This window comes from Myxocyprinus asiaticus, chromosome 6, assembly GCF_019703515.2.
Source record: "Myxocyprinus asiaticus isolate MX2 ecotype Aquarium Trade chromosome 6, UBuf_Myxa_2, whole genome shotgun sequence".
NCBI lineage: Eukaryota > Metazoa > Chordata > Actinopteri > Cypriniformes > Catostomidae > Myxocyprinus > Myxocyprinus asiaticus.
The window spans coordinates 20798627-20816192 of record NC_059349.1 but is presented as its reverse complement, the minus strand read 5'-3'; the positions used below and the strand labels follow the sequence as shown (position 1 = coordinate 20816192).

The 17566-nt window shown below is 37.2% G+C and overlaps 1 protein-coding gene and 1 long non-coding RNA gene across 2 annotated transcripts; one reads left to right on the top strand and one right to left on the bottom strand.

The window, feature by feature from the left end:
- Positions 1-6302: 6302 nt before the first annotated feature.
- On the bottom strand, positions 6303-10304 carry LOC127442576 (glutamine synthetase-like). Its single transcript, XM_051700714.1, has 7 exons — positions 10161-10304; positions 9352-9536; positions 9099-9260; positions 8864-9010; positions 8652-8779; positions 7906-8105; positions 6303-7299 (listed from the first exon to the last, which is right to left on the bottom strand). Exons 2-7 carry the CDS (start codon positions 9515-9517, stop codon positions 6987-6989), a joined length of 1116 nt encoding a protein of 371 aa, XP_051556674.1. The 5' UTR covers positions 9518-9536; positions 10161-10304; the 3' UTR covers positions 6303-6986.
- A 5266-nt stretch (positions 10305-15570) lies between these two features.
- On the top strand, positions 15571-16893 carry LOC127442454 (uncharacterized). Its single transcript, XR_007897488.1, has 3 exons — positions 15571-15677; positions 15790-15910; positions 16800-16893. It is a non-coding gene; the product is annotated as an uncharacterized LOC127442454 (long non-coding RNA).
- The last annotated feature ends 673 nt before the right edge of the window (positions 16894-17566 follow it).

The window sequence follows — 17566 nt, the reverse complement described above, 5'->3', positions numbered from 1 at the left end:
AAACAATGATGCAACGTGCACAGCTGCATATTTGAAACTGACAAAAATTTGCATAAGTTTCAACAACATCTGCATGAAAACAATGTGATATTCTGTCTCTTTCAATTATATTTATTGTTGTGGTCCCCTATCACCAATACAGAAAATGGCACAAAGACTGTACAACTGCTGTTATGTTAGAGCAACAGCTCAGGTTGCTACTTAAAAGGATAGTTCACCCAAAAATGAAAATTCTCTCATCATTAACTCACCATCATGCCATCCCAGATGTGTATGACTTTCTTTCTTCTGCAGAACATAAATGAAGTCTTTTAGAAGAATTTCTCAGCTCTGTTGGTCCTTTCAGTTTGCCAGAACTCTGAAGGTCCAAAAAGCAGATAAAAGCAGCATAAAAGTAATTCATAAGACTCCAGTGGTTAAATCTATATCTTCAGAAGCGATATGAAAGGTGTGGGTGAGAAACAGTTCAATATTTAAGTCCTTTTTTTACTCTAAATCTCCTCTTTCACTTTCACATCTGAAATTGGACATTTATAATAAAACAAAACGACTTAAATATTGATCTGTTTCTTACCCACACCTATCATATCACTTCAGAAGATATGGATTTAACAACTGGAGTCTTGTGGATTACTTTTATGCTGCTTTTATCTGCTTTATGGACCTTTAGATTTCTGGCCACCATTCACTTGCATTGAAAGGACCAACAGTGATGAGAATTAAATTGCTACACTGTCTGAAGGAAGCCAGCTTTTCACAGTCAAAGCAAAAAATCTTTGTTTGTGTTCTGCTGAAGAAAGAAAGTCATACACATCTGGGATGGCATGACAGTGAGTAAAAGATGAGAGACTTTTCATTTTTGGGTGAACTATCCCTTTAATGTATGCATGAGAGTAAAAACTGTGTCACTGTGACAGAGACAGAGGCCCAAGCTAAGCACATAGCAGGTGAAATTCTAGGACTAAGAGGATCTATGCAGCAAACCAATCACACCACGATGCTGACCCTATCAGGCTCGAGTGCTAAAAGAAAGAGAAATCAGAGAGACTACTTACTGAATACAGCACAGTACACATTGTATACTGCATACTATATATATATATATATATATATATATATATATATATATAAAAGGATGTTAAACAGACCGGATTATGCAACAATAAATCAGCGTGTTTACATACATGATGTTATACTGATCATGCTTAAACTGACAACATGTTTGGTCATGTAAACACCTTAAATATTTCTCTTGTATAGGGGTAAGGTCATAAATGGTTTAAGCAAAAATGATTGGCACACATAGATTTTTGCCCACTACCCTGATTTCGCATTGCATGTAAACACCTTTACCGACATTCTTATCGGCTTATCCAATGTGTGCATGTGTTGTTTGCATGCCTGTTTATGTTTTGACATCAAAAGCAGAGAATGACCCGATGATTTCAATTCTCATGTAAATGCGATTTTCTTGCATTGTTTCTGTAGTATGCTGCATTGTTGTCACATGAATTATCATCTTGAAAATATGAATGTTTTTGCATTTTTAATCAAATTTTGCATTCAATGCTATAATATTTGTCACTCCAGTCAAATGAGAAAGTGATGTTAAATTGTACCTATTATCACTGGGTTCATTCGTCAGTGTGCTCACACATTTCTGCAAATGTAGAAGGTCATCCGGGTATTCCATGCATAAAAAAAATATTATACATACTATACACTCACTGAGCACTTTATTAGGAACACTATGGTCCTAATACAGTGCCAGATATGGTCTTCTGCTGTTGTAGCCCATCTGCCTCAAGGTTCGACATGTTGTGCATTCTGAGATGCTATTCTGCTCACTACAGTTGTACAGAGTGGTTATCTGAGTTACCGTAGCCTTTCTGTCAACTCGAACCAGTCTGGCCATTCTCCATTGACCTCTCTCAACATCAAGACATTTCCGTCCGCAGAACTGCTACTCACTGGATGTTTTTGTGTTTGTTTCTGGCACCATTCTGAATAAACTAGAGATTGTTGTGTGTGAAAATCCCAGGAGATCAGCAGTTACAGAAATACTCAAACCAGCCCGTCTGGCACCAACAATCATGCCACGGTCAAAATCACTGAGATCCCCATTCTGATGGTTGATGTGAACATTAACTGAAGCTCTTGACTCATATCTGCATGATTTTATACACTGCACTGTTGCCACACTGCTCAGTGAGTGTATATTGCAGAAATAATGAAAGTAGCATAGTAGTATGCTGTTCAGTACACAGTCAGATAATACAGCAATATTGTGGACAAAACACCAACAGGAAAAGAAAAAAGCTTGCTGCTTTTTAACGCAGCTGTGGCCCCAGCAGCAAGTGTTGTAATTAAGGATGCAAACAGCTGCTTGGGTGGCTTTGGGCATTTATGTCCCAAGAGGCCCAAACTGTTGCACTTACTTCTGGGGTGTTGTTCCACAAGCCACTACTTTTCACACAGCTAGATGTGGAAGTCCCCAGGCTTTTAACATGGGCCTTCCATGGGCTTGGCATAGAAAAAAAATGCACAAGTTTCAGATTCCTGTGCCAGCAGTCTGCAGAAGAATTGGGATTCACAGAAACATGTGGCCAACATTTTTCTAATAGTTCTATGCAGTTGGAAGATGCTATTTAGTAATGTACCCAGGACTTAATGACTTCATTATTTAACAGGGAGGAGTTGTGAAAGCCATCTCCCGTATTTGAGATACACTATGGCTAAATTGTAAACAAGTAATTCCAAATCTTAATGTAACACAATCCAATGAAATTCTAGAGAATTTTGTACTCCAAACTTTGTGACAGTAGTTTTAGAATTGTCATTCTAAAATGACAATGCCCATGTGCTAAAAGCAATAAATTGTTTACTGAGTCTGACAGGGAAGACCTTGACTGACCTGCATAAAGCCCAGACCTGAATCCCACTGAACACCTTTGGAATGAATCGGAAGGCCAACAGTGAGCCAGTCACCATCGTCCCACCTCACTGATGCTCTTGTGTCTTGTTGAACATTTCTTTTTTAAAAGCATAAGCACTAATTCCTCCCTGCTACAATAGTTTCCATGCTTTAGCATTAAGATGTGAAAGTACTGGAATGGCTGAACACGTTAATTAAATAGAGCTGTCCACTATATTTGTCTATATAATGTATTTGAAAGGTTTGCCAACATTTTTATTTCTTAAATACTTTTCAGATGTGGTAGCACTAAATTATGATACATATTTGCAATATACACAAATTAAGGCTAATTTTCACATTCCTTTTAATCTGTCTGTATATAACTGGATTATTAATGTAGACTACACAAATGAAGTCAAACATGTGATTGTCCATGTGTCTACATTGTGTAATTAGTGTGCATCAGTGTTCATCTGTGTGCAAAAACCAGCTTCACCCTCCAAAATCTCCTCAGCATGGTATAAATGGCAGCATTAAGATGTGCTCAGTCATACAGCAGGAACCCTCAGCCAGTGAGGAACTGCAGCAGAACTCCCTCCTCTTCCAACCCTGATTTCACACTGCCTTTTTTACTAGATTACAGGCAGCCATAGTCAGAGAACTGGTATCAACCAGCCTACAAGCCCAGTCAGTAGTCTGCCGCTTGGTTCATTACCCCATCTGTTTATTTAGCCTCTATGCAATAATCACATTCATTGTTTTTTTTTTTTTTTTTTTTTTTATTTGTTATTAAATTACTGTCTTGTTTTTCTGTCTGCAAAACAGTATGTAGCCTCATACTATATATTTACATCTATTCAACGCAACTCACCCATGCACATATAACAAAAAGATACTGCAAAACCCGTGTGACAGCCTTAAATGGCAATGGCATGATTGCTGTTATTTAACTGAAAAGCAAGTCAAAGTGTGGAGCATTTGAGCATGTAAAAGTGTTCGCATTGCTTGTTGTCAGTCGATCACCCATGATGAATACTGAGTCTTGATGCCAGCTGCCACAAACCAAAACTATTTTGTAGCAAAGTATTGCATTGCACTGTGTAATAAAAAAATCACTGTAATTATTGATCATTACCATTGTTGAGTGAAATAAAGGCCATTATTTGATTTAAGGTCAAGTTTACGGCTTTCTTTCCTGTACCTGGTTATTTCTTCTTCTTATTATTATTATTTCTTCCTCCTGATTGCATAACCATGCTTTTTTTTCCCTCCTCTCCATACTAGAACCAACTCGGTTCAGCCTGAGCATTCCGGTGGTCGTCATGGCAACTGAGCATCATCCCTCACCTCGAAGCTTTTGTTGAATGGCAAGTCTCAGGGAGCGTGTTACCTAAGGGTTACAAGAAATGTTGGCGAAGGCATAAAGCATCTGAAGAGAATATGCAGTATATCATAATATTATATACTATAATAATATTATTTCTTAATTGCACTAAAGAGGAAGTTGAAGTGGGCTTTCAGGTATAAGGTTAGTGGAACACTATCACTGCCCTATGCATGCCATAAACATTACATAATTCTATATACCTGGATGAAGACTTAGCTTTGCATTATAAGATCTCAGGCAGAAAGGTAAATTAGAAGTCAACTTCATCTTTCTGCCATAACACACTTTCATGCATTCACTGTCTGTTTTTAAAGGGAAGGAAACTGGGTCAGCAGCCTGAAGTGTTTATCTCCACATGATTTATAGAGTACATGCTGTGTTTTTTGTCCCGAAATACTTGGAAATAATTTCCATTAAGCTTCATTGTTATCAACACCTACATTATTTATTGAGCTTATTGACCACGCTCTGATTTATTCACATGTACCACTCAAACGGAAATAGCCAATGGAATAGACCCATCAGACCTTAAGTCTATTCAAATAAATGTCACTCTATCATTTAACAGAATCTTGTATTTTGTTGCTCATTAGATTTACTTATCTGATTACACAGAGCAATACAAGCCAGTGGTTCATTTTATTCCCAGTAAGCACATTTGGGAAAGAAAATGGAAAAGCTAGAGTTTTTCAGCCACTGATTGTAAACATTCACCACTATGACTGAATGATGTGTTTGACTTCATATCAAAAGCTGAAAGTCCTCAATCACATCTGACTTTCACAGTTAGAACAATTACTCACTAAAGGTGATGAAACCCTTGTCAACTTTGTGAGAAATGTAACAACAGAACAAGTCTGAACATATTGCATAACGAGAACACTTTTTGGAGCTACAGATTAAGTGAATGATGCTCTAAGAGACCTGTTCCAATCTCGTTTTTATTATTCAATAGGCTTATGATCATAAAATATTGAATTTTACCCGTTGATTCTTTCTTTGGGGGAAAACATCTTAAAATACTTAATGTATGGTCTTTGTTTTATTATTTTGAGCTTATACTTGTTCAGTTCTGTCAGAACAATATCACTGCCCAGCAACTTCTTTTTCCCAAGGGCTAGATAGCAACAGCACCATTCTAATGTTGTGATTGGTGGACCGCTGTTTTGGGGAGCCAATCATTTAAATCTTTCAGGCATGGGAATGTAGGTGAAAGGTTCCACAACAAACTTGTTAACCCTGCCCCTTCTGCACAGGCAAGCATATTAGGTAAATATTTTTGTCCCGGGAACCTTGGATGTTCCCATATTTTATAGAAATGAAGCCCGACGCTCACGTGTTCCACGTGACAAATTACGTGCAACAACACTTGTGTTGGCTGGCTTCATGTTTGTGTGAAGATCACTGTACGTGAAAACAAAAACAAAACAAAAAAGTTAGCTGCAAACGTTGCAATATTCATGCAATGCCGTCACGAATTGTTGGTTTCGGATTAATTTTTTTCCCCCATTCACCAATAGCGTAATGTGAAGGAACTGAACCCTATTGAGAAAGAAATAGGCCTATTTTAACTTTTTGATGTGACTGTGTACACTGCTAGAAAATTTATTTAGCCATGTATATATTTAAAAGCAACACGTATATTTTAGCAAACCATTTCGAAATGCCAGATATTTTCAACTTTCTTAGGATCACCAAATCTAATATACAAGTTCTAAAACGTTTTAAACTTTAGTTTCTAGATCCATAACCACAACAGGAGTTTCAGGAACACACTTAAGCCAAACACAAAGTTGCATCATTAGATGAATGGTAAAGACTCGCCTACTGAAGTACGGCTGAACTGATAGAAGACACATTGTGACTTCAGTGTTGCCCAGTGATCCCAAAAATATTAAGGATAAAACTTTTTTTTTTTGGCAGGAAGATGTTGGTCTGTAAATCCAGAACAGCATAATGGTTTAAAGTACACAATTAAAGAAACACAGGGAAAATGAATGTGGTAAAAAAAAATTTAAGTCTCAATTTTTTTTTTTTTTTTTTAGCAACATCAGGTTTAACAAAACAGGTGCAATTATGTCATAGACAAACAGGACCAAAATCCTTAGTGAATTTAACATGACAATACCAGATTCACAAGTATAAAAACAGGACAGTTATTGGACCTCAACTGTAAAGTGTACTGCACAACACGAACAGTGTGTACAATAAAAATGGGTACAAAATGTGCCATTTAATACACTTTAGTAAGTAACATTGAAACACATACTTTAATCAAGTCAACAGACACAAGAACTAGCTATTGGTTAAAGAAATTACACGCGTTGCCTTTGCAGCCCTAGGTTCTTAGTGTGCACTTAATGCACGTTTCAGTCCATCTTAACTACCCCCAGAAAGTTAGGGCCATGAGATCATTTAGAGAGGTTAATGCCAACCTTAAACATCCACTCCCCAGAAAATGACAACAAAAATAACAGAGGAAGGGGTCAGACATGCCCTGCAACAACCATATCCCCAGTAAGACAGTTAACTTCAGATTTAATCTTAAAATGTTAAAGTTGACCAGTCAACTTTATAGCTATTAAAATTCCAGGTTAGAACCACCCTGATAGAAAACAGCAAAATACAGTATTAAAATATGGGGGGGTGGGGGGGCTCAGTCCAGGAGAAAAGAGATTTAATCTAGTAGTCCACAGGTTCATCACCCTCTTCATCAAGCAAACATGTGCGAATCATGGCCTCGGTGACCGCATAGGGATCGCAGTTGGCAGATGGGCGACGATCCTCAAAGTAGCCTTTCTTCTCTTGTCCCACGGTTCGTGGGATGCGGATACTAGCACCACGGTTGGCCACGCCTGCAGAGAACTCATGGATGTTGGAGGTTTCATGGTGGCCAGTCAGTCTCCGAGCATTGTCCAGGCCTCCCTTTGGATCATAGGCACGGATGTGGTAGTTGTGCCTCTTTCCAAGCTTGTCAATACTATCTTCAATGAATCTAGTTACAAAAAAAATAAATAAAATTAAGCAGTTTAATACTTGGTCACATCCAGAGTGAGGAAGAGGGCTGAAAAACAAAACCAAAAAAAACCAAAAAAAAAAAAAACCTGGACCCCCCTCACCCAGCCCACTACCGCTTTGAACTGTTGCCCTCTTTGCTGCACTACAGAACAGCTTTTTCCCCCTCAGGCCATCCATCTCATGAACAGTTAAAACCACCCCATTGAGCAATAATTATGTGCAATAACAAGCTTAGTCTATTATATTTAATATAGCCCAATTCTGCACAGTCCCCTGAACTGTCTATATATAACAGATTGTATTTGTATATACAGGTATATTGGACTTGTATATTTTTATATGCACATTATATTCTATTTGCTTTCATTATTCTATTTTTTTATTTTTTATTATTATTTCTGTCTTGTCATATTGTTTGTGCACTGGAAGCTTCGGTCACCAAGACAAATTCATTTTGCGTAAACATACTTGGCAATAAAGCTCATTCTGATTGATGGAAAAGTAAAAAATACATTGCATTACATTATACAAAGAATGAATTTGAAAATCGGGAAAGATCCATTAAATCGGTTTTGATACTCACTTTAGCCCACCCTCTTCCCGCATTTCCTTGGTGCTAAAGTTAGTGTGGCAACCAGCACCATTCCAGTTTCCTGGGATTGGCTTGGGGTCAAAAGAGGCTACCACACCAAAGTCTTCACAGACTCTGTGCAAGATGAAACGAGCTACCCATAAGTGATCTCCCATGTTAATGCCTTCACATGGACCAATCTGGAACTCCCACTGAAAAAGAAATGGTCAAATTGCAAATAAACAATAATTAACTGAAGAACTGTGGAAACTCTTAGGTGTAGTTAACCCAGTCTACACCAGATGCGAAGCAAAACAAATCGCCCCCATAATAATCAAATGATGTGGTCTACACTGGATGTGCAAGTTGCGTTGTGCCGTGTTGAGTAAAAAGCTACTCCTGCCAACAAGACCTAAACGGTTTAGAATAGTGGTTCTCAGCCCTGTTCCTGGAGGGCCCCTCCGACACTGCACATTTTGTATATCTCCCTTTTCTGACACAGCCAATTCAGGTCTTTGAGTCTCCACTAACAAGCAGTTGAGTTGAATCAGGAGTGTTTGATTAGGGAGATTCCCAAAATGTGTAGTGTCGGGGGCGTCCAGGAACATGGCTGGGAAACACTGGATTAGAACATTTGACGCATCCAGTGTAGACCGTTGCGGCATGATATCACTCGTATTCGGTGTACACCGGGTGTTAGAAGGTCTTACTAATTTTAATGGCTATAGTGTCCCAGATTTGAATGGAACTGAGGTTACCTGAGCTGGCATGACTTCAGCATTGGTTCCACAGATCTTCACACCAGCATACAGGCAGGCTCTATAGTGTGCCTCCACAATATCTCTACCATAGGCCTTGTCTGCGCCAACTCCACAGTAATAGGGTCCTTTAGATATAGAAGCACATTGTAAACCAGACATATGGTGAATATTATTGACAAATGTAAAGAAAGAGAGAGCATTCTTCTTACCTTGGGGACCAGGGAAGCCATTGGAGGGCCAACCAAATGGATGTCCATCTGTGCCCAGGATAGTGTACTCCTGCTCCATGCCAAACCAAGGGATGTGATGGTCTACCATTTCCATGATCTCTTTACATGTATGACGGTGGTTGGTTTCTGTTTTTCAAAGGAAGGAATGGAGATCTCGGCTTTCAAATGAATGCCAGCAGAGCAGATTAATAGAGATTTCCTAAAATTAACATACCAGCAGGCTTCCCGTTGTATTTGAGCACCTCACACAAGACCAGTTTGTTGGGGTCTTTGCGGAAAGGATCCCTGAACATGGCAGAGGGGATGAGATACATGTCGCTGTTGGAACCTTCAGATTGATAGGTACTGGAACCATCAAAGTTCCACTCAGGAAGATCTGAATAAACAGAATCCATTAAAACTCAAACATTTAGGACAAACATGGAAAATTCTGTTGATACAGAGTAGATTTGCTTTGTTTGGCTTACCTTCAATGCTTTTGGGCTCCGAGTCCAGCGTTCTGGTCTTGCAGCGCAGTCCTTCTCCGGTTCCATCTATCCAGACATACATGGCTTGTACTTGGTCTCCCTGAGGTAGTTCCATATACTGCTGTTTGACCACTTTACTCAACTGAGCACTGGAAGACGTGGCCATTTTTATTACTATAAAACACCTAAAAAGGGAAAAACAAAGAGCGCCGTCAACATCATGATACTTAACATGCACATCGAAATTAAAGTTAAAAAACAAGTACAAGAGCTCTGTAAAACATCGCTTGCGCGAGTATCAAAACGAGTCTAGGCAAAACACATCAATAGTTTTAAAGCTACAAGACAAGCACAAACAGCCCTGTGATAATTTCATCATAACAGACCCAGTTAATCCCCTTTAGTAGCCTACTCGTCAAATAAACAAACAGCGTTGATTAAATTAGACCACGTGCTTTGAATCTAGCTAGGTGGGGAAATCTTTAGGTCGTTCGATCAGTATCGATCTCTCCTATCAGTAGATCAAAATAGCTAAATGCATTATCGCTGCTCGACCACAAACAGCCCCGATCATTCAACATCGAGGCTCTCCTGTGCGCATCTTCGACTGCGCTGGTAAGCAGCCGGTAGCCATAGTTACAAGGCAATTACATCGAAGTATTGATCAGCAACGGCGATTTAAGACAACAACAAGCCAATCGTTAAAATGACCATCAACAGAAAAACGAAACGTTGCATAAACACACATTAAAGTTCACGAAAGTGCACCCTGTTGAATTGAAAACATATGAGGTAAAAGTTAACCGTACCTGGACACCAAAAGAAATTAAAATCTAGGATGTCGGACTGGCAGGTCCAGTTATTTGAATAACTATCTCGCGTCTGGAATTCGCTCATTCTCTGACCTGAAATTTATGGTGTCAGCTTATTTTATATGTGGGAGCGCATGATCCCGGCGCGTGTGATTGGTCAGACGAAAGCGTGATCTGTTCGTTCTCAGGCGACTGAAGGGAGACGCGGCGACATCATTGGATGGAGTTCCCAGCAGTGAAGTAACGCCCTCTAGTTCGAGGGAACGTTTGCGTACGAATAGGCTTTTGTTGTTGGTCATTGCCTTGATAGAGCGATAAAGTCATTTCGAAGTAAATACCGAAGTAAAGTCAAGACATTCAAGCCTGTCTAAACAGGAGCTTAAGAACACTATGTTACCGGCGAAATTGAATTCTCAGCAAACCCAGATAAGCAAAACGGGTATGTATGAGAGCGAGCCCTGTATTTCATGAGATGCTGAATGCCCCCATGTGGTGTAAAACAGTATGTTCTTTTGACATAGCTGCCCTTAGGAAATGCTGGGAGTTTATCTTGTCCATGAGAGGGAAAGCATCCCCCCTAATAAATAAACAAACTTTTGAATGACATTTTATTATATATGTTTAGTGACATTTTATTATATATTATATTATACTGCTGTAAATCCGAGCCATGTAAGTGTATATGGGCTCTTCTTTTTGATCAATATTTTTTGGCAATTTACACAATGCAAACTGTGGTGTAAGAGTTACGAAAATTAATGCAAGAAAGAGTGAAATGGGCCTACATTGTGGAAAATTACCCTGCACAGAAATCTCGTATATTCATTCATTCATTCATTATTTCCCTCTATAGAGCAAGATGAACATCTGAATACATCTTTTTAAATTAATGATAAGAAATGCTTATTCATCCATGGAAATATCTGAACCCAGGGATGTTTTCCCGGTGGGCCGCTGGGTAATTTAGGCTGCCGCTGCTGCGCAAGGACCGGCCTGTCCTACAGGCAATATAGGAGGCCGCCCTGAGCTCCAACATGCCCGCGCGGACCCCATTACACACGAGTATACAAAAGATTCAGTCACACTAATAGAATGGCTTATAAGTTGAAAACGTAAATGGCTTTTATTCTGAAATTACTTACATATTGTAGCGTATTTCCGCATGTTAGGGTAACTTTTTAATACCTTGTGTGGACCTCATTATTTGACATACAAATCACATTAATGGTGACAACCAAAGACAAAATATTAATTATAAGATGAGCTCTGAATAATCACAAAATGACAAATAACTGCAAGTTACAGCAAATACAATAACAGCAGTATATATAAAATCTGCGAGCAGTTCATAGTCATTTGTATTATTTATACATACCGCAGGGAGCTGAAGTTCAGCTCGCTGAATAATGATAAAAATGTGGAAAATAAGTCATGACAATTATTACTTTGTGGCTATTTGAGTCTTTGAGGCCTACTTTGTTTAAAGGTTAGCAGAAACAGCACTTGTCAAACACAGGGCTTTCACTTTTTCTCAAGAATAATCTGGGGAAGGAATTAAAACACTGCAGATATAAAGATGCAACAAACTCACATAGAGTGAAAATATGAGCAATTAATCTGCAAAATATCTGCAAAGTTCTACACTTTAAGAGGTATGTTTATTTTGTTTTACATATATTTATATTTGGTTATATTTATATATGTACATATTCTGGCCATCTTTGTTTTCATTGATTTTTTTTTAAATAAACATTTACACATAGTTATGTGAGTAATTGACATTAAATTTTTAGCATTGTCATCAGTGTCCTGCTGTGACATTTTCTTCATCTAACTATTTTAAACAACATTTTATGATCTTGTATAGCTATATATACATATATAATATATTAGTATTATACTTGTTTCCACAACCTCATATTAACTAAGACAATAGTTTATTTGCACTTCTAGAAAAAAGTTGAAAGTTGATTAAAATCTTTAAAAACTCTGAAGAAATGCTGACTTGTCACAGCACATAAAATACACACTTTCCCTTGTACTTTCATGTACATTTTAACCTAACATCTGTATGTTGGGAAAAAAGTTTTCAGACATGTTATTTGTCTGAGCTATAAAGTGCTTATTTTAGTACTTTCTCTAAAAAACCCTCTCATCACATTTATGCTGGTTTTATATGTTTTAAAGTTATGTCCATTTTTGCACTGTGGAGCTCATTGTCGTGACTAGAAATCAATAGAAATGTCTTCACAAAAATTTGAAATTGAGCCGGAAAATGAAATCAATGAGCATGTGTTAACATGTCGATGAAGAAGATGACGATGGTGCTGCGTATTAGAAAAAACCCCATCAGGTATGTTTATATTTATGTATTTTTGTTTCTGCCATCTGTATCATAGGGCTTTTTTTATTTTTTTAAATAACCTAAAAATTCTTTGACTGAACTCGAAAAAAGTATCCATTCAAACAAGTTGGCAAGTTGTAAATGTGTATGTAAATGTAAGTTAATGGCAGTAAATGTCATCATGTCTTAATCATGTAGATACCATGTTTTAAATCATGTATTTTTTTATACCATATGTTTTTTTTTCAGGCAATAAAAGGCCAATTTACGTTAAAAAAAACTAGCAGCTGCGATTGCCAGAAATTCACTGTAAAAAATATGGTAACCACGCTTCAGGCTTATGGGATGTAATTTTGATGCCTTTATATTTTACGGTGCATTATCGTTTATATTAGTAAATGATATAAACTTAATAATACTTTAACCTTCTGAAACTGTAAAAGTCTGCTTTTTACTTTATAATGTACTGGTGCATCTCAATAAATTAGAATGTCGTGGAAAAGTTCATTTATTTCAGTAATTCAACTCAAATTGTGAAACTCGTGTATTAAATAAATTCAATGCACACAGACTGAAGTAGTTTAAGTCTTTGGTTCTTTTAATTGTGATGATTTTGACTCACATTTAACAAAAACCCACCAATTCACTATCTCAAAAAATTAGAATATGGTGACATGCCAATCAGCTAATCAACTCAAAACACCTGCAAAGGTTTCCTGAGCCTTCAAAATGGTCTCTCAGTTTGGTTCACTAGGCTACACAATCATGGGGAAGACTGCTGATCTGACAGTTGTCCAGAAGACAATCATTGACACCCTTCACAAGGAGGGTAAGCCACAAACATTCATTGCCAAAGAAGCTGGCTGTTCACAGAGTGCTGTATCCAAGCATGTTAACAGAAAGTTAACATTGTAGTGTAAGGGAAAAGTGTGGAAGAAAAAGATGCACAACCAACCGAGAGAACCGCAGCCTTATGAGGATTGTCAAGCAAAATCGATTCAAGAATTTGGGTGAACTTCACAAGGAATGGACTGAGGCTGGGGTCAAGGCATCAAGAGCCACCACACACAGACGTGTCAAGGAATTTGGCTACAGTTGTCGTATTCCTCTTGTTAAGCCACTCCTGAACCACAGACAACGTCAGAGGCGTCTTACCTGGGCTAAGGAGAAGAAGAACTGGACTGTTGCCCAGTGGTCCAAAGTCCTCTTTTCAGATGAGAGCAAGTTTTGTATTTCATTTGGAAACCAAGGTCCTAGAGTCTGGAGGAAGGGTGGAGAAGCTCACAGCCCAAGTTGCTTGAAGTCCAGTGTTAAGTTTCCACAGTCTGTGATGATTTGGGGTGCAATGTCATCTGCTGGTGTTGGTCCATTGTGTTTTTTGAAAACCAAAGTCACTGCACCCGTTTACCAAGAAATTTTGGAGCACTTCAGGCTTCCTTCTGCTGACCAGCTTTTTAAAGATGCTGATTTCATTTTCCAGCAGGATTTGGCACCTGCCCACACTGCCAAAAGCACCAAAAGTTGGTTAAATGACCATGGTGTTGGTGTGCTTGACTGGCCAGCAAACTCACCAGACCTGAACCCCATAGAGAATCTATGGGGTATTGTCAAGAGGAAAATGAGAAACAAGAGACCAAAAAATGCAGATGAGCTGAAGGCCACTGTCAAAGAAACCTGTGCTTCCATACCACCTCAGCAGTGCCACAAACTGATCACCTCCATGCCACGCCGAATTGAGGCAGTAATTAAAGCAAAAGGAGCCCCTACCAAGTATTGAGTACATATACAGTAAATGAACATACTTTCCAGAAGGCCAACAATTCACTAAAAATGTTTTTTTTATTGGTCTTATGATGTATTCTAATTTTTTGAGATAGTGAATTGGTGGGTTTTTGTTAAATGTGAGCCAAAATCATCACAATTAAAAGAACCAAAGACTTAAACTACTTCAGTCTGTGTGAATTGAATTTCTTTAATACACGAGTTTCACAATTTGAGTTGAATTACTGAAATAAATGAACTTTTCCACGACATTCTAATTTATTGAGATGCACCTGTATTGTTACTCACTGTAGTATTTACAGAAAGCACATGATGACATGAAGCTCATCAGTAGTGGCCTTTCCAGGAGAAATGACCAATAAACATGTCAAGACAGTGCTCAGTGTCACTCACACAAACACTAAACACCATCAGGGTAACACATGTGAAATTATGCAATAACATTAACTAAATTACATCAGATATAAAACAGAACAACCCAATGTAGATAAGTGATATTAAAAATAAGAAGAAACAACTATACCCATAAAATATAATGAAATGTGATGGGTAAAGCAGGAAATTCTGGGAACGCCCAATTATTATTATTATTATTATTTAACTTTAATTTTAACAATAATTTACTGTAAAAAGTACATGTACTCTCTTGTTAAACATAATATAAATTTTTACCGTTAATCATACATTAAAATCATATATTTTACATGTAATTTTTTTTTTTACAACATTGTACTGTAAAATTACATGTATTGTCTTTTTAAATATATAATAATTTTTTACCATATATTTTAAGGTTTATATATACCTGTTTAATAATTACATTATTTTTTTTAATGTAGCATTTTTTACAGTGTAAAATTGATGAGGGTTTATTTTTGTACTGGTAAGTATTAGAAAAGAGTCTTTATATATATATATATATATATATATATATATATATATACACGTATATCCTCAAATGTAATTAAAAAGTAGTTCCAATATATTCTTATCAAAACTAATTTCAATCAAGTTAGTATGTGTCAGTACAGGAGTGATCCTCTACAATAGCTCTGTTCTGCTTATAAGAAGTGTAACTGACTAAACTACAAATCAAACAGTATCACATTTTGTCACTTTATTCTTTACTTTTCACTCTACATGTAGAGACATAAATTACTGCTAAAGTTTCTCTTAACATGCAACAAACTGATAAAGACAACAGGCTCATGTCATGGCTGATGTTGTGTATTTGTTTTTATATTCAATAGTCAAGAAATCATCGCTGAAGACCCTGAAGAAATAGCAGATGTTAATCTTCAGATACCTGTGAAAACCAAACACTGCTTTTCTCCAAACCCTGAAGAAATAAGACTGAACTTCATCCTCAGTCTACTTTGACTGAACTAGTAAGTTGTGAACGTGTATGTATGTAACTTAGTAAAATGTAACTTAGAGGCAGTAAATGCCAGCATGATTTTACCATGGTAATACCATGTTTTATACCATGTATTGTTTCAGGAATATTATGTGGAATAACCGGGGGAATCTCAAAAGAAGAGGCTGTGTAACGGTTCATGCATGGGAGGTTTTTGCAGCTCCTTGGCTAAAGGTGAACTGGTCCGAAGGATTTTTGTACTCTGTAAGTTAATGCACTATACATTAACCTGTTTGTGTAGTATATGAGACAGCAGTTAGTGTAAGGCTAGTTTACTTACATTTACATTTATTTATTTAGCAGACCTTTTTATCCAGAGCGACTTACAAATGAGGAATGCAACAACATCAATTTGTCCTAAGTCAGTAACATGAACTGCAATACAAAGTTTCAGATTGCTCAGAGAAGTACAAGTAGGGAAGAAGGTGAGAGGCAGTGGTGAAAGAATGGACTGAGAATGGTTAAATGTTTACTTGGATATATGTTGAACGTGTATTTTTGCTGATAAAACAAACCTTGTTTTATTGATTTGGTAACACTACAATAAGGTTCCATTTGTTAACATTAATTAACAACATTAACAATATATTTTTTACAGCATTTATTTATCTTTGTTAATGTTAGTTAATAAAAATACAATTGTTTATTTTTAGTTCATAGTACATTAACTAATGTTTACAAATGTATTAGTATATGTTTTAATTAACATTAACTAAGAGTAATAAATGCTGTAAAAGTATTGTTCACTGTTAGTTCATGTTAACTAATGTTGTTAACTTATGTTAACAAATGAAACCTTTTTGTATAGTGTTACCATTGTTTCACTGTTATTGTTTCTGAACCGTGATGATAGAGGGAAAAATGTATATACTAGTTTTACTTGATGTTACACATTTCAATATTATTTATGCTGGTTACAGAGATGTATTGTTAAATCATTAGACTTTGCATTGTGAATACAACATGGAGGTGTTGGTAACACATGAAAAATGGGCCTATCTTTAAATATATTTGATTTAATTAAGTCTGCATTCAGTTAGACCATGTTGCTTTTATTAATAATTTCTTGTACTTTATTATTTACTCTTTACAGGTACAGTAAAGAAAAACTAGGGATGAAGATGTGGAAAGACATGTTGTACAATAACCACGAAAAGCTCCCGATAGAGATGGTGGAAGGAGAAAATGTGAACACACTTATATGTTTGTAAAATGTTGTAAATAAATGTTCTTCATGCAAGTGAGTTCTTGTACATTTATTATAATGAGATGGTAATATAGATTTGTAAAAATGTATTATTTATGTATTATAAACAATAATTAAAATGCAAGATAAATTTTAGGCTGAATATGAATTTTAAAAAGTAACATTTATTAACCGTAGATAGTTACATAACTCGGGCCAGCTCTGGCGCGCTGTCACTTATAGCTTCTGGCCGATTCCGTCTTAACTCTGGCAGCATCGGCGCGTCACCGGCTGCCGCATCTGGGCCAATTCATTCGGGCCGGAATCGGGGAGTGAGTAAACAGGCATCCGGCCCATATACAGGAGACAGAAGCGGGTCAAAGGGATAGGCTCTGGTAGGTGAGATTCTAAATGGAACTGGCCCGAGTGTATTTTGCTACCTGGGTATGGTGTTACGGGCCGGGTTTGGTGGGCCGCTCTGGGCCAGAAAGTCCAGGGCCACTTTTTAGTCCCAGTACACCACTGCACACAGTCATACCTCAAATGGTAATTTTGAAGCCTTATTAAATTGCATTTTTTTTTTAAAAACACAGCGGCTTAAAAATTCAAATTAGAGGTATGAAAGTGTGCAATTTATGTTGTATTCTGACAGCTTTATTCACCTTACCTTACTA

Coding starts and splice junctions, on each gene's coding strand:
- LOC127442576 (XM_051700714.1), bottom strand. CDS start 9,517: ATGGCCACGTCTTCCAGTGCTCAGTTGAGTAAAGTGGTCAAACAGCAG. Junction 9,261..9,351: donor GGAGCCCAAAAGCATTGAAG/GTAAGCCAAACA, acceptor CTGTTTATTCAG/ATCTTCCTGAGTGGAACTTT. Junction 8,106..8,651: donor CTGAAGTCATGCCAGCTCAG/GTAACCTCAGTT, acceptor TTTCTTTTTCAG/TGGGAGTTCCAGATTGGTCC.